This window comes from Carcharodon carcharias, chromosome 9, assembly GCF_017639515.1.
Source record: "Carcharodon carcharias isolate sCarCar2 chromosome 9, sCarCar2.pri, whole genome shotgun sequence".
Classification (NCBI taxonomy): Eukaryota; Metazoa; Chordata; class Chondrichthyes; order Lamniformes; family Lamnidae; genus Carcharodon; species Carcharodon carcharias.
Genome location: NC_054475.1, coordinates 143,274,462 through 143,299,912, shown reverse-complemented (window position 1 = coordinate 143,299,912; position 25,451 = coordinate 143,274,462). Strand labels below are relative to the sequence as shown.

General features: G+C 42.0%; 1 protein-coding gene across 1 annotated transcript; it reads right to left on the bottom strand.

Moving 5' to 3' along the window:
- Window positions 1–10,378: 10,378 nt before the first annotated feature.
- On the bottom strand, window positions 10,379–11,227 carry LOC121282482 (gap junction beta-1 protein-like). Its single transcript, XM_041196185.1, has one exon. The coding sequence runs from the start codon at window positions 11,225–11,227 to the stop codon at window positions 10,379–10,381; it is 849 nt and encodes a 282-aa protein (XP_041052119.1).
- Between the last annotated feature and the right edge of the window lie 14,224 nt (window positions 11,228–25,451).

Sequence of the window (25,451 nt, the reverse complement as noted above, 5' to 3'; positions counted from 1 at the left end):
TACCTTGTAACGGCTTAACCTGGAATCAGATCTCTGCCCCTTTCAGATTCTGGCAACTGTGTAATTTAAATGTTGGTTTTGACCATTTTATTGGAAATGTAAATTTAAATTTAAATTATCCAATCACATCAAAAATGCTCACAATTTTCCGGCAGGTTAAGATATTAGAAGACATAAATTGTACGTTTTTAACCAACTGTCTCAACATTTATAGGTATTTAGAAATTTTTTAAGGCAGTTGAGCACTTCCTGAAATAAATCCTTCGAATCACTGTGGGGTTCAATATTTTGCAAGCAACGGGATTAGAAAGGAAGGTTACGGGAACACTGGATAGCAAACAGCAGGACCAGTGGGAGGTAAGTGTAACTGTATCTTATGCCAGCGTCGAAGGCAGAGTCTTAAAACCAATCTCCAGAAACAGGAATGAGCCATACATCACAGTGAACATAGAATGAGCTACATTAGAGTGAGTTATATTCGGCTCCCTTGTATGTGGTTTATCGCTAAACGACTAATGGGTCTGGATTAAGTTTTATCCCCGCAGGATACTTTAGGGCTGTGATCTGTAATGATTAGTATCAAATGTACCCCAGGCCCCCAACTACCCACTAGATTTAAAAAATCAGACTGAAAAAGGTAGAACTGATTAAAATAAAATAGTAACATGGTGCTGGGGGTGTTGCTAATGAACTGCAAATCTATCGCATTTTGCTGACTCACCACTGTATCCGAGCCCTTTTCGTAAAAGAAGCAGGCTTAGACAATCTAGTATAGTGCAACAATAAAGATCCTCTGCAGTGGGACTACAGATTCACCAATGAAGGCAGTTCACAGTTAGAGGCCAGTGATTTCTACAAGGGAGATTAGCAGGGAATCGAACTGGCACGCGTTATTAGAACTGATTTCTTGGAGCTGTCAGACACCATTGTAAAATTGAAATAAATATTATCAATTAAAAGCAATGATTGAAATGTTCTAACACTTTTAGGGATCATTTCTATAGTTTTTTTTACTTGAGAAATGTGTTCTAAAAAGGTCTAACACTGAATCGACTATATACACAAATGACTGAAGATTTCCTTTTGTATTGGCGTCTGTGTGGTTAAATGTTCAGACGTGCCTGTCTGTGAACGTGTATCCTCCAGCTGATAGTGTACAAAGGAACATGAAAGCGGGGGCATAAGTGAATCTCTGTGCTTGTCCATATGTGTGTGCATGTATGAGAGGACATGTGCTCACATATGTTTGTATTTACATGAAGGTGTGCGCATTTATGTAAGATTGGTGTCAGAAATAACAAGCACTTACAGTAACTTTATTCTCAACCGTACAGAACAGGAGACAAGGAAACATATTCAGCATATAAGATTCATGAATTCAACATTCTATCATCGACTCAAAGCTAATCGATTGAATCTGCTGAGGAAAGGATCTGTAAGATGTCTCCCGCTTCCAAAAGGCAAATCAGATTATTGTCCGTATTTTTATTTTACATTATTCATCCTTGTTCAGTTCTTTCCTCCACGTGACATTTTCACAGTCCCAGCATCTCAGGATCCACAATGTTTCACGTTGAATTCGAATATTTATGTTGGCATTCACTTTTATAACTATAAATGTTTTCCTAACCAGATACTTCCCCGACTCTTTGGATGGTCTATTGTCCTGCACATTGACTGCGGATCTTTCGCTAACATTAATATTAAAGCTATTAATGCCACACCCTGACAGTTCATCGGTAGCACTTGTACTGCTATTGCAATATTTACTCCATATGCAAAAGGTTAAGTCCGAACTGATCCTATATTTTATTTGTATTTACTATGTTTCCTGATACTTTTTATCATTTCAATCGGAAACTAATGTATTTCTAATTTTTTTATATCATACATTCATATGCAAATATGTTTTAGCATTAACAAAATATATAGCAGCTGCAATAGGAATTCTTATGGGGTTGCAAGAAAACTACTCAAAATAACCGTTTGGACAAAGAAAGACACCATTGGACTGGTTTAATATGGAGAAACCTCACTGAATGGGCCCCAGACCCATCTAGCATTGAAGTTGCTTACATGCCATGCGACAGAGTGGCTGAGGAAAAGGTTTCTGGTCTCCACCATTAATAAGATCCCCCAAGCAGAGAAATAAAACTGGCAGTAACGATTAGCTGTTTCCCGGCATCTCCTCGTGGCTGGTTAACGAGCGGTGTTAAGCAAATGGAAATGGGCCACCTGGCGGGTAGAGGGTGCCCGGTGGTCGGGAGATGGGAAGGAGTTAAGAAAATAAAGTAAACAAGTAAAGGTGGAAGTAGGAAATAAAGCCCAATAAAGTGGGCCACGGTGAGTACATCTGGGAACATTACGTTTAATAGTAAGGAGTCTTTCATCTCCACACCATTAAATTATTGTTTTCAAGGTGTCAATTTTAGTTTCAGTAATAAGGCCTGTTGTTTACTGAAAACAGACGTCAAAACTATCTCTTCAGCAGTGTAACTACTGTGTTTCTTCAAAGAAGATTGAAAGAACACTGACTCGACTATATTGCAAAGTATAAATGAACAGTGGTGGAAAGCCGAAATTACAATTCATTGGCTTTAAAAGATCCCAACATTTTATTGCCATTCGATTTCCAGCTTTCACACCCATTAAATTTGATGGCGTTATTTCTTAAATGTGTGGGATCTCCCATTCATTCATTCAGCAGCAGCAAATTCATGTGGTATTACAGATTCCAATACAGAAGATATATCAATACAGATGTAAGTTTTAAATCTGGATATTAATAAAACGCATTGAAAACAATATAAACAACCAACCAACTAACATACTGATTAGGAATGATTTAAACGTACTTGAAATCACAAGTGGTGCAAGGTCATTTACTACTGCAGTTTCTTTTTTATTCATTTTCTGCTGTTCGATGCTGCAGGTACCAGAAGTGATCATGAACCCGAGGGGCTTTTTTTTTTCAAAAAATAGTCTTGAGCTCTGAACTGATCCCGAAATCTCAACTTAGCCAAACTTGGGACAGAACCGAAGCTCACCCTTAAAAATCAGGTCCGCTCCCTTTAACTAAAAATGTCCATTGGAAAGGGCAACACCTCGCACGACTTAATTCAGCTTTTGAGATTTGATAAGCATATCACAATGAAATGATGCTGTGAGCATGAATGAGAACTGCTGTTAGAGTGGAACAAATGTCTATGGATGCAGGGGAACACTGGGGCATCAGTCAGTCAGGGAGGAGTGGTCTGGAATGTCCCAAAGATGAAATCATGAATGCTGATCTCGGGATCCTGGATAGCATGAAATGGGAAGCTTTGATGGCAACTTTCTTTGATGTGGAAAACTTTGAACATCGATCCGAAAAACCTGGCACGTCAGACGACTGAAGCTTTGAGCACCGACGACGAAGAGCTTGATGGAAATTTAAAAAAAAACCCGGATTTCTGACCAGGAAAACTTGGAGTGTTGATCTACATGAAGCCTTGGGCATCAGTCTGAGAATCCCCGAGTTTTTGATGAGGGAAACTGTAAATGTCAATCAAAGAAAACTGGAGTGGCTGATGGAAAGAGCATTGAGTGTGATTCGAGTACCTGTACCCAGAAAGGTTGGTATGAGGAGCACTGGCGTCACTGATGGGAAACACTGAGTTATCTTCTCGAATACTGGGGTTTCCAATAGTGCCTGCAGAATCAATTCTGGGACGTTGAAGGAGTCTTCAGGCATCTGCAATGGCAGGACACTTTTTTCTTTAGAGATTAGTGCTGGATGGGTGGGTGACTGGCGATTAGTCTGCAAAGCAGGATTAGTTTTAATGTGCTTTGAGTGTCCGCTTGTGACACGTATACAATGCAACAAATATATTAAATATAGCCCTGTAAATGTGACAAGATAAACTCGTTCTGGAACACTTAGTGTGATGTCCATTGAGGAAATTGATCAGGAGGAGTTTAGAAAGCCAACTGTGTGCAGAAGCTTAACGTCCATTATTAGATTTCCACAGTCAATTTAAGGTACTTCGCCAATCTGGTCTGTTACTCAATAGCCGATCAGGAACTCCTCCAAATTTGTTCCCCTGAACATCATTGCTAAAATTAATATTCTCACAGAAATAGATTAAAAACACTAAGGCTATTAAAATGGTTATTCTACAATAACAACAACTTACGTTCCGGGATATTGGATTGATTATATCTGTGAGAGGAGTCTCAGTGGTGAGATAGTCTCTCCGATACATGCAGCAAATTAGTCTGCAGGAGGATACCTGGCTGGAACTCCCCCGACCAATCTCCTCGCTTAGTGAGTTCTCAGAGAAAGAAGGGGACCGAGGGGCGCCCGGGAGGGTGAGTATGGAGCACTTTATGTCCAATCAACTACAGAGTGTGATTGAAAGTGGCAAACAGAACTGCGTTGCCCAATATTATCTGCCTTCTTAACTGTGGCAGAAACTCGAACAAAAGGGAACAGTGCCAAAAAGAGGAAATACAATACTTTTGAAAAATCGATTGTTAGTCATAACCAATGATACAGAATTATATGTCTGCGAGAAATTTGTGGTTTTAGTCTCATTTTAGAAAACAACCAGAGGGTCAGCTTACATTTTATACTCAACTCTGTTTTCAAGGAACAATTATATCTTGGATAGGTCACCACAATCTATCAATTATTATATTTGTTATTTTAATGTAATTTCTTGAACGGTTAAGGTAGTTAAGAAACATTCGATACATCGGGTTTTCCCGCCAATTTAGGAGGTTTAAGTATTTACCCAAAGTAACTATTTCCACTCCTGACTTGCAGATAGCACTGCTTCATTCATTACTGCACGAAAATAAACCTGTTTCTTATGTTGACTATGAAAAATGCTTGAACGTTTTTCGATTCCGCTCACAATAAATGTAACTTGAATGAGCTTATAAACGGAAACGTATTATCCCAGGGAGCAGCGACTTTCCATCACAGTTACCTTTTCTACTGTCAGTAAGTATTTTCCATACTCCAACAGTCAAGAACAATAAATTGGTTATTGACGGTCATTTCGTAATTATTTTGTACTCCTAAAGATAAGCGTGAGGGAGGAAGCCTGACCGAGCATTCTATGTCAGGTATGGTGTGGTTAGATTGGTATTAAAGCTTCCTTTACAATCCCTCAATAATGGGCCTCAACCTTTTTTATTCATTCACGGATGTGGGCTCACCCTAAGAATGCTATTTTTTGCACCAATATGACATTTGTTTTCATTTTGTGGCCTCTGAAGAGGCACTGCTGGTTTTGTGCTAATTAGGGGCAGTTTGATATTATGGACTTTCAGAAACACTTACTGTGATTGTTTGGACTCACCACTTTATAGCCAGTGAAGACTTCAAGCCCATCATATTGACTGTAAATGAATATGGTTTTTACAGGTAAAGGACCAGTTCCTAATCCCATGAACTACCAAATCCATTTGGAATTGGTTATTAATGTTCCTGAGTTATCTCTAATTGACTCAGCTAGTAAGAAAGCTTTAAAATAGTTGGCCAAATGTGGTTTAATGTACAAAAATAAATAGGCAAACATGACCTGTTATATTGGCAGACACGAGGAAACAGGTTTCCTCTTGGCAAGAGGTATGCAGCATGGAGAGAGGGAGAAGAAAATCTTGAAACAATTCAGGAGAGGAAAATAATATACCATACTTGCCTAATGACTGGTGTCAGAATGAAATAATGATAGGCAAAGTGCATAGTCATTTGTATGAATCATTGAAGCCCACACTTTGGAAAATTGGAAGCTTCAGTTTTTAAAATAATATTGCACTATGTTCATACCGATAGCGATTGATATTAGTAATTGGAACTCTTCTCCTTTTAGGTATCTAGTGTCAGCATCAAACATTCCCAAGTCAGATATAGTACAGTTAAATGCAAAGTAAAATCCTTTCATTGCCCCAGCCTCAGAAGGACACCACCCTACTGCACCAATAAGACATTTGTTCAATTTCTCACACTCGTGATTCTGTGGACTCTGTATTTTTGCTACATTAGGGAGTCTTTTTTTGCTAAAGCCCCATTCATTAGAAAATGGATTGAGATAGCCAAACTCATTTCACATAGGATCCAAGATTACAAAATGTGTTCAAAGAAGACTCATCAATCCATTTTATCTCACTCTTTCAGAATACCAGCTTACTGCCTTCCCAAAATAGCATCCATCTGATTATTAAATGTAACGTGCATCTTGACCTCAGCCCCATTCTTGACAATCAGTCACAGCCATTGATCACCCTCTGCGTAAATAAAAGCTTCCTGACATTGGTTTTTTGAAACCATGAATCTTCTTGCATTATTTTGAACAAAACAGTTTTACAAATCTGCATTTACAAATGCACTTTAAAATTCAGACGGCGAATACACGACTAGAATACTATATCAACCCATTATTTCTATAGGCAATCAACTGTAAACCAGGGAAACAGCCTGAGATGCAGTTGCTATATAAAATATAGACTTATGGGCTATACTATATTTTTGGGAAAGGGGTAGAGATTGTGATGCAGAAAATACTTATTGCTTTCTGTGTTTTTGCTGCATACATGTTTGATCCATTATGTGCAATGACCCTTATGTGCATTGAACTTTAAACTAGGACAAGGGCTTGATTTTCAAATCTCGCAAAGATGACCCTCATCACAACAATATGCATGGTTAGATGTCAAATGGGGCTTTGTCAATATTACTTTCCTGACTATATTGTGTTCATTAGGATTTTCATCAAACATGTAACTTAGTTCACATAATGTAGTTATCTACCATCATAAACATTTTTCCTTTTTTATATCTCCCCATTCTATCAAATTTCCATTAGTGAAGGCAACTTCCCAGTTTTATGGATTCTTCTGTGTTAAAGTAATCTTCAATTTAAGTTTTCAAGCATATATGAAGCTTCATATTTTCTCATTGACAACATAGCATTTTCTAGAGCTGAAGTATTTAGATGAGCACTTGAAATGCCATAGCATTTAGGGCTATGGGCCAATTGCTGGAAAATGGGATTAGAATAGATAGGTGCTTGATAGCCGGCACAGACACAATGGGCGTAAGTACCTGTTGGTGTGTTGTATAACTCTATGACACCTTGCTGACTCTTATCAATCAATTCCACATCCCTTGCCTCTCTGTGATCCTAGCCTTGTTTTGCACCTTAATCACTCCCACTTCTCCACCCCACAATTATCTGAATCGTTCTCCTGAGCAGAAGTGCACACCAGCCAACCTTTCCTGATCCTAGTCCATCAATATTGGGAAGCATGCTGATAGACTTATCTATATATTTTTATCTGTCCGTATGCAACATGAATAGAATGGCTCATGAAGGAAGCCAGTGAAAATAATTTTTCTTTTCTATTTTCTTAATTCTTCTGAAGGTTGATTCCCTTGCTGGGATATGGATCCTCTAATGTTACACCAATTTGACATTACCCATATACAAGCCTTGATCATAAGTGGCAGCAAACTATGGTCCTACCCTCTTTGGACCTGCGGTTTTTAATATTCATTTATGGGATGTGGCGTTGTTGGCTTGGCCAGCATTTACTGCCCATCCCTAATTGCCCTTAAGAAGGTGGTGGTGAGCTGCCTTCTTGAACTGCTGAAGTCCATGTGGTGTAGGTACACCCACAGTGCTGTTAGGAAGGGAGTTCCAGGATTTTGACCCAGAGACAGTGAAGGGACAGTGATATATTTCCAAGTCAGGATGGTGAGTGACTTGGAGGGGAACTTCCAGGTGGTGGTGTTCCCATTTATCTGCTGCCCTTGTCCTTCTAGATGGTAGTGGTTATGGGTTTGGAAGGTGCTGTCGAAGGAGCCTTGGTGAATTCCTGCTGCGCATCTTGTAGATGCTGCTACTGTGCGTCGGTGGTGGAGGACTGATCATTTGTGGATGTGGTGCCAATCAAGCAGGCTGCTTTGTCCTGGATGGTGTCAAGCTTCTTGAGTGCTGTGGGAACTGCACTCATCCAGGCAAGAGGGGAGTATTCCATCACACTCCTGACTTGTGCCTTGTAGATGGTGGACAGTCTTTGGGGAGTCAGGAGGCCAGTTACTTGTTGCAGGATTCCTAGCCTCTGACCTACTCTTGTAGCCACAGTATTTATTTGGCTAGTCCAGTTCAGTTTCTGGTCAATGGTAACCCCCAAGATGTTGATAGTGGGGGATTTGATAAAATGTTTCAGGGGCTTGAATGCATGATGTACCATATCCCAAGTGAAACAGGCGACAACACCCAGCTCCTGAATTAACTCCTATGCCTTATTGTAAATGGAAGCCAGGAGATGTGCAAGGAGTACCTCAGAGTGGCACGCTACTTATGTTTCCTCCCTTTTTGTTGTTCCCATTGGTGGGGGTTGCATCTGGTCACAATTCAGTGGATTAACCTCAGATGTAAATAAAGAACTTAATGTACAGGAATTTACAAATGACAAGAAAGAAACCTCTCCCTGGTCACTGATTGAGGCTGAACATGAACTTTCACCTTCCTATTTGGCCTTGAGATGAATTTCTGACCATAGATCCACTACATCATCAAGACTGCAACATTGGCCATCTCTGCCTTTGTTGCAGCTAATCTGCTCTTGAATCCCTCATCCGTACATTTGTTAACCCTGAGCTTCACTATTTCAGTGCTCTCCTGGCTGGCCTCCCATCTTCTACCATCCAAAATTCTGCTGTCCGTAGTCTAACTCACACCAAATCCTTTTCATCCATAACTCCTGACCTACATCGGCACCTAGACCACCAATGCCTCACTTTAAAATTCCTCATCCCTGTTTTCAAATCCCTTCACGACTTTTCCACACTCTGTCTCTGTAAACTTCTCTAAGCCTACAACCCTCCATGATATATGCGCTCCTCCAATCTTGCACATCATATTTTATGACTCCACCATCGTTGAGAACCTTCAGCTGCCTTGGACCTAAACTCTAGAATTCGCTCCTTAAACCTCTCCTCCTCTCTACCTCTCTGTCCTCCTTTAAGATACTTCTTAAAAGCTATCTTTTTGACCTTTGACTCATCTCCATTAACAGCTATTTTATTTTTTAGCAGACTGAAGAGATGTTATAGCATTAAGTACAATTAAAGATAAACACACCATCATGCACGTGGCACTAACTAATACCCGCTTAAATGCTCGTGCCCAATGCTTTCTTGTTCATTTTAGAAGCTGTGGGACACCCATGACAGCTTTAGGACCACTGTCCGCTTTGCAGAGACAGAGCATAAATCTAGAAACAGGGCCTGATCTAATTCTGAAGCAAAGTGGTGTGTAGCTGCTTGGAGGGTTGACCTCATAACGCTTCCATTTAACACCACATGTCACTACAGTGAAGTGTCAAAGCTAGGTTCAAAAATGCTCACGGGTCTCTTGGGCATTTTGACCTGGTTTTGAACCTCATTTTTTGCAGCCAGACAATCACTAGACAATGCCCACGCTGCCTTCCATGCTCTCTGAACGGTTTGACATTTAGAGGTAGAATTCCCGCATGAACCTCCAGTGTGACGGCGGAAACTCTCGAGAAACGGCGCAAGTGGCTGCTTGCTCTGGTGATGACACCGATCTTCGGTGGAAAAATTTTGAGCAATGGGACGAAGTGTCGCCGAAATTACAGGCGTTATGAAATGTTAACTGCTGGAAGGGGAGCTCTGCACATGTATCGGCAAAGTTCACACCTGCTCAGGAGCTCCAGCTGGGGTCGTGTGAAGGCAATTTAAACAATTTAAACCTTGAGCTCATTGGTGAGGCTGCAAGCGAGGTGACTGAGATGATACAATGCACTGTAATATGCTCAGCAGAGTCCTGTATTGTCTACTGTCACCTGTTTCCTTACTTGAATGCTAAGCAATAAGACTCTAAGGTACGGAATCTCCTCACAAATTCAAAGCCGAACAATCCAATCAATGAAATCTGGTACATTTTAAATGTTTTCCAACCGCGATTGGTAATAGGGAAATACTGAGACAATGTGCGAATCTGCGAAACAATTATAGAATTTGTGAAACGATTGATGCACAGTAGGCTTATTTTAACACAGGTCTCGTCAACCAAACACTTGGCATCTTCTAGTGAGATGCATGCGACAGGAAATGCCCAACAACATAGTAATGATGTAAAACGAATAGGTCTCACTGCTTTGTGATAGGGATGACAATGAAAATTTCAGGATAGAAAAAGTGCATTCGAAAAATATTAAAGAGACGTTAATATATTAAAAATATTCAAGAGTCATTAATATACCATAAACAGGACCAGAATCAGGCGGTGGTGGGTAGGGTCTTAAGCCCAGTAAAGATGGTTCCTTTAAACACAATGCTAGGGAAGTCATGTTTTAAAATTCAAGCGGTTCTACAAACATCTTTATTAGATGTACTTTTCCGAACAGCGTTCATTTTACTGTTTTTAAGAAATGCAGATTCATGATTTGACAGCAACTCGTTTATTTCATTCGGTCTGAATTGTGGAAACTTACGCCCGTAAAATGCACTTTTACTGGATCTCGTTTCTTTTTTCTGACACTGTCTCACACAAGCCTTGATGATCAAGTAGCCCACCTCTGCTATGTTCAGCAGCACGCAGACGCCAGAGACGACCAGCATGAAGACGGTGAAGATAGTCTTCTCGGTGGGTCTAGAGACAAAGCAATCCACTGTGTTGGGGCAAGGGAAGGCATCGCACTTGACCAAGCGGATCATCCTGAAGCCTGGGTAGATTAAGTAGAAGATGTACAAGAAGGCAACTTCGAAAATCACCCTGAAGATGATACTAATCACGTAGGTCCACCAGAGAGACCCAATGATGTGCATTTTGCGCTTGGTCACTTTCTCAATGTCCATTTCCCCAGCTTCTCCGGTGAGCTGCTTGATCCGCAAAATCTTCTTTTCCACATGATGCTTATGGGCGACGTGCATAGCCACTAGGAGGGCGGGAGTGGCCACCATGATCAACTGAAGGGACCAAAGCCTGATGTGGGAGATGGGGAAAAACTGATCATAGCAGACACTATTACAACCTGGCTGCTGAGTGTTGCAGGTGAAGCCAGTCTTTTCATCGCCCCAGACACTTTCTGCAGCCACAACCAGCACCATGATCCTGAAAATGAACAGAACAGACAGCCATATCCGTCCGATCCCGGTCGAGTGCTTGTTCACCCCTATTAGAACAGTGTAGAAGACTGGCCAGTTCATCTCCACTCAGTTCTGGAAAGGAAAATAATCAATTAAGATGCCAATTCCTCCGTGTCAGCATCAACCCAACGCCTTTTGTAATTGGTGATCATATGGTCTGTAGCGTTCTACATATTACATTTGCATACAATGATTCCTTTTATTGCACTAACAAAACAGTATTCAGTTCCGACTCCTTCATCTCCACCTACACTAGATAAAGGAATCTGTGTAGTCACAGAGATACCATGTGCCTATTATCCATTGTTTTAGTTAGCCCACGTTGTCCCCTTTCTCTCATACATGAATATACTCTGTGAACGGACCCTGCGGATGCAACAATTTTGCCCTATTATTTTATTCTATCATTTTAGTGCATTAAGGGTGTTTCTTATTTCTGGAAATTTCTACAGAATAGGAAAAAAGTACATACATGTGAACAGCTTTAGTAACGAATGAAAGGATTTCCATACTTTTTTTAAAAAAAGAACTTGACTAACTTATATTCTTATCCAATTGCTAAACACATGGTCAAAAATAATTCAGGTCAGTATAGTTTTTTGCTTTAATGGTTTAAAGTAAAAATTGACATATGTGGTGTACACCTCCAATGGCTCAACTAATTTATCCAGGGAGTTAGCTGAACATGTAGACCAGGAAATTTTCAAGTTGGTTTCCTGATCTATGCTGAGTTTGTCTGTCTCAATAGATTTAATAATATTGGGCCACATTTAGCCTCAATATGAAAAGATGAAATCAACCAAAGTTGTCATTGCTAGTCACTATTCAACAACAACTTGCATTTATATAGCATCTTTAACATTGTAAGTAATTCCAAACCACTTCACAGGAGCATTATCAACAAAATTTGACACTGAGTTATACAAGGAGATATTATAATAGGTGACCAAAAGCTTTGCCAAAGAGTCAGGTTTTTAAGGAATGCCTGAAAGGCGGAAAAAGGCAGAGACTTCGGGAGAAAATTCCAGAGCAGAGGGTCCAGGAGGCTGAAGGCATGGTCAGCGTAGCAGAGCGATCAAAATCAGGGGTGTGAAAAAGGTGCACAGGGATTTTGGTGGGGAGACTGCAGAGGTAGGGAGGGGAAGGACATGGAGGGATTTAAAAACAAGGGGGAAAATTTTAATATTGAAGCATTGCTGGACTGGGAGCCAATGCACATCAGTTAAGTACAAGGGAGATGGGTGAAAGGGATAGTGTGAGTTGGGATTTGGGTAGCAGAAATCTGAATGAATTCAAGTTTATGGAGGATGAAGGATGAGAGGCTGGCCAGGAGAGTATGGGAATAGTGAAGTCTAAAAGTAACAAAGGCTTGGATGAGAATTTCAGCAACCGATGAGCTAAGGCAGGGCAGAAATGGGGGATGTTACAGAATTTGAAATAAGCGGTCTAGGCAATGGAGCAGGTACTTGGTTGGAAGGTCATCTCAGGATTAAATAGGGTGCCAAGATGGCAAATAGCCAGGCTTAGCCTCGGACAGTGACCAGGGAGTGTGATAGAGTCAGTGGCTAGGGAATAGAATTTGTGGCAGAGAACGAAGACAATGGATTTGGTCTTCCCAATATTTAGTTGTTTAGTCTGAAGATATCTGCCCTTCCAAGGATGGATGTTGGACAAGCAGTGTTCCAAAATCAGAGATGATGCAGGTTCTGAGAGAGTTGGTGGTGAGCTCGAGCTAGGTGTTACCAGTTTACATGTGGAACTTGTTGTTGTGGTTTCAGATGATGTCTCCAAGGGGCAGCATGTAAATGAAAAATAGGAGGAGGCCAAAGATCGATCCTCAGGGACTCCAGAAGTAACAGTGCGGGTGTAGGAAAAGAAGACATTGTAAGGGTCCATCACCAAGAGTGGCTCAGTAGAACCAGTACAGACCAAGTTGGCCGAATCCTAAAGGATATAGCTGCTAGACTGAATCTGCAGCAGGTGGTGAGGGAACTAAGAGGGAAAAACATACTTGACCTCATCCTCACCAACCTGACTGCCACAGATGCATCTGTCCATGATAGTATCGGTAGGAGTGACCACTGTACAATCTTTGTGGAGATGAAGACCTGCCTTCACATTGAAGTTACCCTCCATCGTCTTATGTGGCACTACCACTGTGTTAAATGGGATAGATTTCGAACAGAACGAGCAACTCAAGACTGGGCAGCCATGAAGCGCTGTGGGGTGTCAGCAGCAGTAGCATTGTACTCAACCACAATCGGTAACCTCATGACCCATCATATCCCCCAATCTACCATTACCATCAAGCCAGGGGTCAAACCTGGTTCAATGAAGAGTGCAGGAGGGCATGCCAAGAGCAGCATCAGACATACCTAAAAATGAGGTATCACTCCGGTGAAGCTATAACACAGGACTACTTGCATACCAAACAGCATAAGCAGTAGGTGATAGGCAGAGGTAAGCGATTCCATAACGAACAGATCAGATCGAAGCTCTGCAGTCCTGCCATATCCAGTCGTGAATGGTGGCAGTCAATTAAACAACTCACTGGAGGAGGAGGCTCCACAAATATCCCCAAGCACAATGATGGAAAAGACAAGGTTGAAGCATTTGGTACAATCTTCAGCCAGAAGTGCAGAGTGCATGATCCATCTTGGCCTCCTCTGGGGGTCCCCAGCAAGTCTTCAGCCAATTCGATTCACTCCATATGATATCAAGAAAAGGCTGGAGGCACTGGATACTGAAAAGGCTATGGGCCCTGACAATATTCCAGCAAGAGTATTGAAGACTTGTGCTCCAGATCTTGCCACGCCCCTAGTCAATCTCTTCCGGTATAGCTACAACACAGGCTTCTACCTGGCAATGTGGAAAATTGCCCAGGTGTGCCCTGTACTCAAAAAGCAGGACAAATCCAACCCGGCCAATTACCGCCCCATCAGTCTACTCTCGATCATCAGTAAAATGATGGGTCATCATTTGGCACTTGCTTCGCAATAACCTGCTCACTGACGCCCAGTTTGGGTTCCGCCAGGCTACTCAGCTTCTGACCTCATTGCAGCCTTGGTTCAAGTATGGGCAAAAGTGCTGAACTCCTGAGGTGAGGTGAGAGTGACTGCCCTTGACATCAAGGCAGCATTGACCAAGTGTGGCTTCAAGAAGCCCTAGCAAAACTGGAGTCAATGGGAAGCAAAGGGAAAACTCTCCACTGGTTGAAGTCATATATGGCACAAAGGAACATGGTTGTTGGAGGTCAGTCATCTCACTTCCAGGGCATTACTGCAGGAGGGTCCTCAGAGTAGTGTTCTTGGCCCAACCATCTTCAGATGCTTCACCAATGACCTTCCTTCCATTATAAGTTTGGAAGTGGGGATGTTTGCTGATAATTGCACAATGTTCAGCACCATTTGAAACTCCTCAGATACTGAAGCAGTCCACGTCCAAATGCAGCAAGACTTGGACAATATCTAGGCTTGGGCTGGCCAGTGGCAATTAACATTTGTGCCACACAAATGCAAGGCAATGACCATCTCTAACCAGAGAGAATGCAGCTATTGCCCCTTGACATCTAATGGCATCACCATCGCTGAATCCCCCACTATCAACATTCTGGGGATTACCATTGACATGAAACTGAACTGGACCAACCTTATGAATACTGTGGCTACAAGAGCAGGTCAGAGGCAGTAACTCACCTCCTGACTCCCTAAAGCCTGTTCACTATCTACAAAGCACAAGTCAGGAATGTGATGGAACACTCCCCATTTGCTTGGATGAGTGCAGCTCCAACAACAGTCAAGGGCAAAGCAGCCTGCTTGACTGGCACCCCATCCACTCCCTCCACCGCCGAAGAACAGTGGCAGCAGTGTGTACCATCTATAAGATGCACTGCAGGAATTCACCAAGACTCCTTAGACAGCACCTTCTGAACCCACGACCACTACCATCTAGAAGGACAAGAGCAGCAGCACATGGGAACACCACCACCTGGAAGTTTCCCTCCAAGCCACTCACCATCCTGACTTGGAAATATATCGCCATTCCTTCACTGTTGTTGGGTCAAAATCCTGGAACTCCCTCCCTCAGCACTGTGGATGTACCTGCACCACATGGACTGCAGCTGTTCAAGAAGGCAGCACACCACCACCTTCTCAAGGGTAATTAAGGTGGGCAATAAATGCTGGCCTAGCCAACGATGCCCACATCTCATAAATGAATAAAAATGGGGCTGGTCTTGAACATGGATTGGAGAGATTCTATGGAGAGATTAAGTGAGGAAGTGTTAAAGCCAATTTTACTGTTACCCCAGCAGAGATTGGATAAGTCAACATGGACCAAGGATTGAACCTGTAACCTTCCTAATCTGCATGGTTTAAGTTTTACCATCATGCTGGGTGATGCATTTACCTCAATAAATCATGGGGGTGCTTTCTCATTCTTATGTAATTTTACAACTGTTGTAAAACAAAAGCCCAGTAGTTTCAATGCCTGGAAATATAATGAAAGAGCTACATTGCCAAAATATTTTTACCCAGACGGCCTTATATTTCCTCCTCTTTTGTTCTTTCAGGTATCTCCATTTCTCAGTTGTGAGGGTTGACTAGAATCTGCTCCTAGGCTTCTGCTGATGTTGCTGCTCAGTTCATTGCCTGTATATGCATAAGAGTGGCTCTGGGGCAATTAACTTTATCAACGACCTATGGGGAAACAAGCCGCTTACACTATGTGTTTCTCCAGAAAGAAGAATTCCACACCCAATCAATTTACAACATTAACCAAATCTCAACTTGATTTGAAGAAAATAATTTGCTGTACCTGTTTGGTGAACATCAAGTCTTGTTTGATAACACTCTGATCGAGTACCTTGGGACGTTTTACTATATTAAAGGTGCTATATGAATGCAAATTGCTGTTATACGTAAATGGAAAGAAAATCAGGTAAAGCGTCAAATGAGCACCTGATTCATTATTGCTCATCTTGTGCTGTTGCCCAAAACCAGTTTCTGTCCCTCTTTCCCTTCAGTAGACTCATCCTCGCTTATAAATATAATATTTCTATGTATTCTCAATCTCTCCAACATATACCAGTTTCCTCATAAAAGGTCCACAAATAGCTGTTTCAAATAGCATAACAGTATATAGTTAACAGTAGCAGATTTTCGTTCTGGAGACTGCACTTTAGGATAGAGAGGCATGATGATGGGCAAGAGATTGCAGTCCCCTCTACTTCTGGCAACATTGGCACATACTCATCCTGCTACTCACCCTCCTTCTTGTGCTATGCCGTCCAGAGACTTCACTTGGGGGTGTGGGATGGTTGGTGGAAGACAGAGATATACCGAAATGGCAACTTTGCTCGGTAACTTTCTTTCCAATAACATTGAATTAAATTTTTCCCTGAAATACTGAGGACCTTGAATTTAGGATGATGATTGAAGTCTTTCTTGTGATTTCAATCTCTTGCAAAAGAGATCCTTTTTTGGATATCCTGTCAGTATGAACTAATAATGGCCTTTTCATTCTTTTTCATTCATTTCTTGGCATCAGAAGTATGTTATTGCTGTAATTAATCTGTGACACTGAGCTGACTATAGTGGGGAAATGTTTTGAATTGAAGCAATGCAAATTGTGTCAATAGTAAAGCTTATTCAGTCAACTGCCATCATATTTATGCCATAAATGTTCTTAGTGACGATAAACAGCAGCTAATGTAGTAAATACCATTCCTTGTCGACAATGCCAAGTTGCATCATTAGTAGTCACAGTCAAAGTGACAGTACTCCTTTTGTTTGATGTATTATTAAAAAAAACCTACACATGGTCCTATTTCATTTATTTGAGGCTTGCTGTAAAGTTCAAAGATTCTGTAGTTTGACGTTCTTTATTGTGCAGAAGTAGTAAAGGGCAGCATGTGAACTCATATTACATTTACTGAGAAATAAATTAGATTTAATTTTAAAATTGTTTCACCCAGGTTCAATAGGATAATAAAAAGCTGCTTTAAAATTTGTTGTGTGCAGGAATATGAAAAGTCTTCTTTTCTCCCTCAGTATTTGCTTTTAACAGATGTAAGCACCCCCATTCAGGAAGAATGGCTTGTACTTAATATGACAGTCATTGCATTTTTGGTGTAAATTAAGCATGAACAACAGGTGGCTATAAAAGATAACTGTCTTTAATATCAGGTCCATAATTATAGTAACAAAGAAACATAGAAACTAGGAGCAGCAGTAGGCCATTCGGCCCTTCGAGCTTGTTCCGCCATTCATTATGATCATGGTTGATCATCCAACTCAATAGCCTGCTCCCACTTTCTCCCCGAACCATTTGATCCCTTTCGTCCCCAAGAGCTATATCTAACTCCTTCTTGAAAACATACAATGTTTTGGTCTCAACTACTTTCTGTGGTAACAAATTCCACAGGCTCACCACTCTCTGGGTGAAGAAATATCTACTCACCTCAGTCCTAAATGGTCTACCCCATATCCTCAGACTGTGACCCCCTAGTTCTGGACTCCCCCACCATTGGGAACATCCTTCCTGAATCTACCCTGTCTAGTCCTGTTAGAATTTTATAGAATGAGATCTCCCCTCATTCTTCTGAACTCTAGTGAATATAATCCTAATCGGCTCAATCTCCCCTCATATGTCAGTCCCGCCATCCCAGGAATCAGTGGGTAAACCTTCGCTGCACTCCCTCTATAGCAAGTACATCCTTCCTCAGATAAGGAGAACAAAACTGCATACAATATTCCAGGAGAGTTTTAACCAAGGCCCTATACAATTGCAGCAAGACATCCCTGTTCCTGTACTCGAATCCTCTGGCTATGAAGGCCAACATACCATGTGCCTTCTTTACCGCTTGCTGCACTTGCATGCTTACCGTATAATGGTAAAAAGGAAACCACAACAGCCTGAAATCTAAGATGAAAATAGAAAATGCACAATAGGGTGTATCAGCATTGAAACAAATTAAAGATTTATGTTTTGTGTGGAAACTTTCAATAGAACTCGCTCACAGTTGTAGTATTTTAATGGTTTTCTTGTCTTCCTTTACTTCTCAAAAGTTCATAGGAAAGGCAAATTGGAAGATATTTAAAACAGCACAGGAATATTTTGGTAAAGCGGCTGCCAGGTAGACCTGCTTCACTTAGCACTTTTTCCAACTGTAGGACCACCACACCCTGAAGTACTTGGAGGTTTCAGTTCCTATTCTGAAATTGGCCTTGCTATCTGAAAATACAACAGTGTTGGAATCCAAGAAAGATATTTTAAATCTGGTAATATCCTTCACCTTGAGACCAAAACAATTCTAATAGATGATCAGGACATTTTTCCCATTTCTTGAAACCAGTGTCAGCATCAAGCACACCCCTCAATCAGCTATATCATACTTGGATGCAAAATTATAGTCCTTGCCTACTATTCAAAGAATGCACTTCACCCCAACCTCTGAAGAGTTTCCTTCAGGGCACCAGTGTGAAAGAAAGAAAGAGATAGAGAAAAAGAAAGAGAAAGGGAAACAAAGGGTAAAAAAGAAAGATAAACAGAGAATGAGAGAAAGAAAGAATCTTTCACTTCTCCAAGGCAAAGTGCTGCACAATCAATGCTTTACTTTTGTAGTGTTATCATTTTGTATAAGCAAATATGGCAGTCAATTTATATACGGCAAAATCTAAAAAGTAGCATTGAGAATAATCTCTTTTGATGGTGTTGCTGTTCCCTTTAGCCTTTCCAATTTGCACAATAGCTACCTTTGTGGCCTCACTGAGTGACATTGCTAGTCAGGATGGAAGGTGCAGGGAGTCCAGAGCAGGGAGGAGGGAGGTGAGGATAGTCATGTGACAGGGTAAGCTGGTGAAAGAGAGGTCACATGGAAGAGGAAATGAAATGATAGATTTGTGACGAGGTGAGCATGATTATATTGTAGAATGCAGGAGGGTGAGACAGGCCACATGTTGGGTGGAAAGAGGTGGTAACCTCAAGGATAGTATTGCTTGTATGTGAGCTAGAGCAAGGAAATTATCTAATGCTCTCACTAAAAATAAAGAGATATATTAGAAAATAAAAAAAGAAAAATGACATTACACTCAAGCTGATAAGAGAGTAGACTATGAAGTCCCCTCTCCTGAATTGTAGGACCTCCATCACCACCCTGATTCAAACTGGAAAGGTTGGCTATGTTACCTGCTCCCACCTGGAATGAACTGTTTGTATAGAAATTATGGGGCACAATTTTAATGGCCACTGACCGTTTTTGTTCTGGTGTGGGCCTTATGTCCTGCTGAAGGAGTGGTCCAGTTCAGTGACAACCACCCTCCCAAAATGGGGAACTGTTAACACAGGAAACACACGTACTGTTTATTGTCAGTATTGATAGCAATCTTGCCTCTGAATCAGAAGACTGTGGCTTCAAGACTCAGTCCAGAAAGTTGAGTATAAAATCTAGGCTGACACTCCAGTGCAATACTGAGGGACCTCTGCATTGTTAGAGGTACTGCCTTTTGCTTAAGACATTAAACTGAGGCCTAATCTACCCTCTCAGGTGGATGTAAAAGATCCCATGCTGCTACAACATTTTTGTTATCTGGCACTGTCTGAACTGGAATTCTCTCCTAACTGGTTTTTGCACCATAGGCCTGAATTGATCCCTTCTCCCTTTAGCAGCTTCTGCTGGAGTCTCTATAGCACCAGTATCAAAAATTAATAAACATACCAGTTCAAAGGAAGATCAAGATTGCTTTCCATTTCTCTTCTGGTGTTTGACAAGGTGTTTACTAAAACTTGCTTCCACAGCCATATTTCCTTCCTCAGTGACTGTCTCCATCTATGACATCTTTGGCAATCTCTCCCTTGCCTCCACCTATCACTGGCCCTCTATCCAGCTCCACCTGTCCCACCCCCCTTAAACAGCTTACATTTCACCTCATTTCTATTTCTCTCTAGTTCTGATGAAGAGTCATATGGACTCGAAACGTTAACTCTGTCTTCCTCTCCACAGATGCTGTCACACCTACTGAGTTTTTCCAGCTTTTTTTGTTTTTGTTTCAGATTTTCAGCATCTGCAGTATTTTGCTTTTATCTTAGTATTTAACTGACTGCCACTTCTCTTCCAGGAATGCCTACCTTGAAGAAGTACTGCTCTTCTCTCCGGCAGGATTTCCGTTCGTCTCTTTTGCGCCATGCACCTTCATTGCTTTCCATTTCTCTCCTGGTGTTTGACAGGGTGCTTACTAAAACTCACTATCACAGCCATATTTCCTTCCTCAGTGACTGTCTCCGTCTATGAAATCTTTGGCAATCTCTCTCTTGCCTCCACCTATCACTGGCCCTCTATCCAGCTCCACCTGCCCCACCCCCCTCAAACAGCTTACATTTCACCTAATTTCTATTTCTCTCTAGTTCTGATGAAGAGTTATACAGACTCGAAATGTTAACTCTGTCTTCCTCTGCACAGATGCTGTCAAACTTGCTGAGTTTTTCCAGCTATTTTTGTTTTTGTTTCAAATTTCCAGCATCCGCAGTATTTTGCTTTTATTTCAGATCAAGATCCCTGTAAGTCTCACTCTTTCTGGAGTTTGGAGGTCTTTAAACTGCCTCAGTGTTGCAGAGCCAGAGGTGGATTTGGACAGAATGCTGGAGCCTGGAAGCAGTGGTGGCCATAACGGGTTGGTTTTACACATGGTGCAATAGGCTACCTTATCTCACACAAACAGGATGGGTGGGGAGGATAAGGACATCGATAAGACGTTCATCAATAATTTTCTAAACAAAAATCAAAGCATGCCATTATCTGGCATTTTTGATTAACAGGGGCCACCCATTCCCAGGGCATGCTGGATAACAGAAATGTTACTGTATCTTGAAGAAGTACTCCCTGGTATCCTGGCTAACAGTTATCCTTCAACCAACATCACTAAAAAATAACTGTTTGCTATTTATGGGACCTTGCTGTGTGCAAATTGGCTGCTGCTCTCCCTACTTTAGAACAATGACTACATCTCAAAAGTTGCCTGTAAAAGTCTTTAGAATGTCCTGAGGTTGTGAAAGATGCTACATAAAGTCCTTAAGTCAAACGTAAATTAAACCCAACCAAATTGGTTCAGACAACATCGGGTGGGTGTTGCAACCAATATGTTCATCCTCTGCCCAAAAAGCAAACTTTGGACCCAAGAATTGAAGACCTAGGTGATTTTCCTACCCTAGCCCAGGGTTCCTTTTTCCAAAAATATACTTTATTCATAAAAATTTGTAAAGATACATTACAAAACATTTCAAATTGAATATTATAGAAAGTGCAATGAAATTGAACTTTTCTCCATACAGCATGTTCCACTCTGGCGTGCCTCAATACAATTGCAATACTCTTGATATTTACAGTTTAGATTCCACATCAGGCATACAACCTGAGGGGTTCTACAGTTTCCAGCCCCTGGGCGTACTATGGCTGAAAGGCCTTAGACAGTGACCTTCCCCCATTGCACCTCTGTGGCGGCTACCCCAAGCTTTAGTGTATCCCTCAACACTAAAACTTGGGGCAGCTGCTGCAGAGGCGCTAAGGACCTTGGAATGTGTTAGTCTGCAACACTCAGTTGAAGTCAACTCTGCTCTAGAAGACCAGCAAGTTTCAGGCAGACCAAAGAGCATCATTCACTGAGTTGATGCTCCTCCAACCACAGTTTAACTCGTGACCATAACATGATAGAATTCTTCATTAGGATGGGAAGTGAAGTTGTCCGATCTGAAACTAGGGTCCTAAATCTTAACAAAGGAAACTACGAAGGTATGAGGTGTGAGTTGGCTAAGATAGATTGGGGAACTTCATTAAAAGACATGACGGTGGATAGACAATGGCTAATATTTAAGGAACGAATGTATGCATTGCAACGGTAAGCATTCCTTTCTGGCGCAAAAGCACAACAGGAAAAGTGGCCTAACCAAGGCTAACAAAAGAAATTGAGGATAGTATTACATCCAAAGAGTAATCGTATAAAGTTGCTAGAAAAAGCAGCAAACCTGAGGATTGGGAGCAGGAGGAGCAAGAGATTGATTAAGAGGGGAAAAATAGAGTATGAGAGTAAACTTGCAAGGAACATAAAAGCAGACTATAAAAGTATGTAAAAAGAAAAAGATTACTGAAGTCCCATACAGTCTGAAACAGGAGAATTTATAATAGAAAGCAAGGAAATGGCAGAGCAATTAAACAACAACTTTAGTTCTGTCTTCACAACTGAAGACACAAATAACTTCCCAGAAATACTAGGGAACAAAGGTCTACCGAGAAAAAGGAATTGAAGGAAATTAGTATTATTAAAACAATAATGCTGGAGAAATTAATGGAACTGAAAGCTGATAAGACCCCAGGGCTCGATAATCTAAATCCCAGGGTACTAACGGAGATGGCCATGGAAATAGTGGCCTGAATTTGACATGTTCGCCAAGTCAGCAGGAACGGAAACGGATGTGGAATCCGCTCCCGGCTGCGGTCAAGTTGTAAACGCAATTTCCTGCTGGATGGCCAGTTAAGGTCCGCCCAGCGTGAAACGTGTCTTCAGAATGGTCAGGGAAGGCCAGGAGTGGGTGGGGAGGGGGGGGGGGGTGTGGCCAGTCAGGTGTCAGGTCTAATGGCGACCCGACGGGCACTTTAAAAACGGCAAAGGCAGCTCCCTGAGGGTTGCCGGGGAAAATCTTTAGAGTCGGTCCAGAGACTGGAACAATGCCCTCGCCAGCGGCTGGAAACATAAGGCGGGAGGGCAAGTTGGGTAGGCACTTGATCCCCCCTGCTTCTTGGACGAGTGCCTCATGGTCCTCGTGGGGGGCGGTCGGTGTCAGCAGACACACTCTCGTACCCAGGGATGGCAGCAGGAGGCCACCGCACCAGTTCAAGAAAGCCTGGGAGGAGGTGGCAGCCGATGTCAGCAGCCACAATGTTGTGCGGCGCACATGGGTGCAGTGCCGCAAATGATTCAAAGACCTGCTGCGCTCGGCAAGGGTGAGTACCGAGTTGGCATGGATCAGTGTGGAGAAGTGTTAAGGGCAGGCTGTCACCCCTGTGAAGCTCAGAGTCTGAGTGCCAACTGTCAATGATGCTGGAGCTGGCCAAGGGGGTGAGCCCTGGCTGTTTGGCTTGAATGCCTTGCTGGTTGAGGGCCATGACTCGGATGTGCCCTGCAAGGTGTTCCTCAGGTGGGTTTGGCCATGCTGAAATGGTGCTACAGGTACAGAATTTTAGAAGATGACAACTAACGCATCCACTGGGCAGAATTTTATGACTCGGCGCGTGCCCGACCCAAATGGACATGAAATAGCGCAAGATGACGTCGGGTGAGCATCCCAACGTCATCCCGCATACGAGCAATCTTCAGGTCGGCGGGCACGCATGCCTCTTAAGGCCATTAAAAAGGCAATTGATCCCGATTTTACATTGCCCATGAGATTTTGCACTCATTACATGGCCAAAACGGGCAGGCAGGCAGCCTACTGTTTCTCTGCCACAGCCTCTGTCTCACCACATCATTTGTCCATATGATTGGGCCTGAGATCACCCCCAACTGTGTGGGTGGACACCCCAAAGCAGTGGCTCTGAAGGTCACAGTGGCCTCAACTTCTATGCCTCCAGAGCGTTCCATGGCGATGTGACCAGACCCATCCTTTGCAACACTGGGGACAGGTAGAACCTCAGCACATACTGACACTTGGTGCTCGCACAGTTCATGGTCTCTGTTTGATCTCTAGCTAAAAAGCAAAATGGCTTGGGTAACCACCATGGTGCATTAGTGAGGAATGGGCCAGATTTGTGCCATGAACAGCAACACCAGATGACCAGGTTCTTACTTGCAATGGAGAGGAAGCGTGCCCAGTACTGAGGCTAACTGTAGTATGCCCCCCACGCCCCCCTCGCCTCCTGTTGTTACATCAAACTGAAATCAGCTAACTCAACATAGATGAGGGACCAAACCAACTACCTGCATAATCAATATGGCTGACCAACTGACTGAGTGAATTCGCTCTGCTATCAAAGCAGACCCCACATTATTCAGTTTTATCAAACTACTTCTTGTTCTGGGTTTTCTTATGGTTTTGTTTGCAGCCAGTCTTTGGACACACTGATCCAGGAAGTAACTAGGAAATTATCAAAATTCAACAAGAATGTGTGTAGTATCAATACAATGCCACATGGTGGCATTAAGTATCAGTTTAAGTTACATAATTATGTACCCACTAACTTTACGTTACTGTAGCAACCAACTGTTATAAAGTTATATAGCACAGTCACATGGGCAAAGTAACGGAGAAAGTATAATTTGCTGGATAATGGGTAGGCAGGGGAGTGTTACATATGTTACTATGAGGTTTATAAAATTGTTATGTTTTGGGACTGTGTCTTTAAACTGTTCTGCAGTCTGCCCGATAGTAAGCCTGGGTAATTTGATTGTTAGAGATTAAAGAAAGGCTTAGAAAAAGCAAAATACTGCGGATGCTAAAAATCTGAAATAAAACAGAAAATGCTGGAAAAACTCAGCAGGTCTGACAACATCTGTGGAGAGAGAAACAGAGTTAACGTTTTAAATCCGTATGGCTCTTCTAGAGAGTCAAGCCAAAGGAAGGCTTAGATTGTTTTACTGGGAAGAAGGTGCAAGGTATTTGTGCATGGAGTCAATTGCGGCAGCCTATGTATTAACAGTGGAGTCTGTGAGTCTCCAAAGTCCCAGTAAAGTGTTGAGAATGTCTGGTTGTACAAGGTTGTGCTTTAAACTGTCCATTTAATTCCAAGATCAGAGTTTGGCTATCAAAGATAGCTATTTAGCATTTCTATCTAGATACAAGGTCGAAGTGATTGCCATGGTGAAGGAGGCAGAGGAAGCCATTGTAAAGATCATGTTACAGATTTCATATTCACTGAATATTACGGGCAGTGTCTTGTCTGCCTGGATCCAGGAGAGAGCTAGCAGTTAAAGGCCATTTGATTCGGCACACAGGAGTGTGTGTGGAAGCTCATGTTTAGAAAAAATCAAATTCATGGGGAGTTAAAACGAGGCTGGAAGAGTCACCTAGCATGGGACTAAATGGATAATCTCTGGGAAAAGACAACTTCACTGTTGAAGACACATCTAAGATTACAAGTTACCAGGCTGAGAAAAGAAAAGAACAGGAATAAACAAACACCCTTGGATTTGAGGAATTGAAGAAGGAAGCCAAAGTAAGGCAATCAGCCAACATGGGAGAAAATAAAACTTTTAATGGGAACAACTGCATCAAAAGTGGAGCAGAGAGAGTCTTGAAC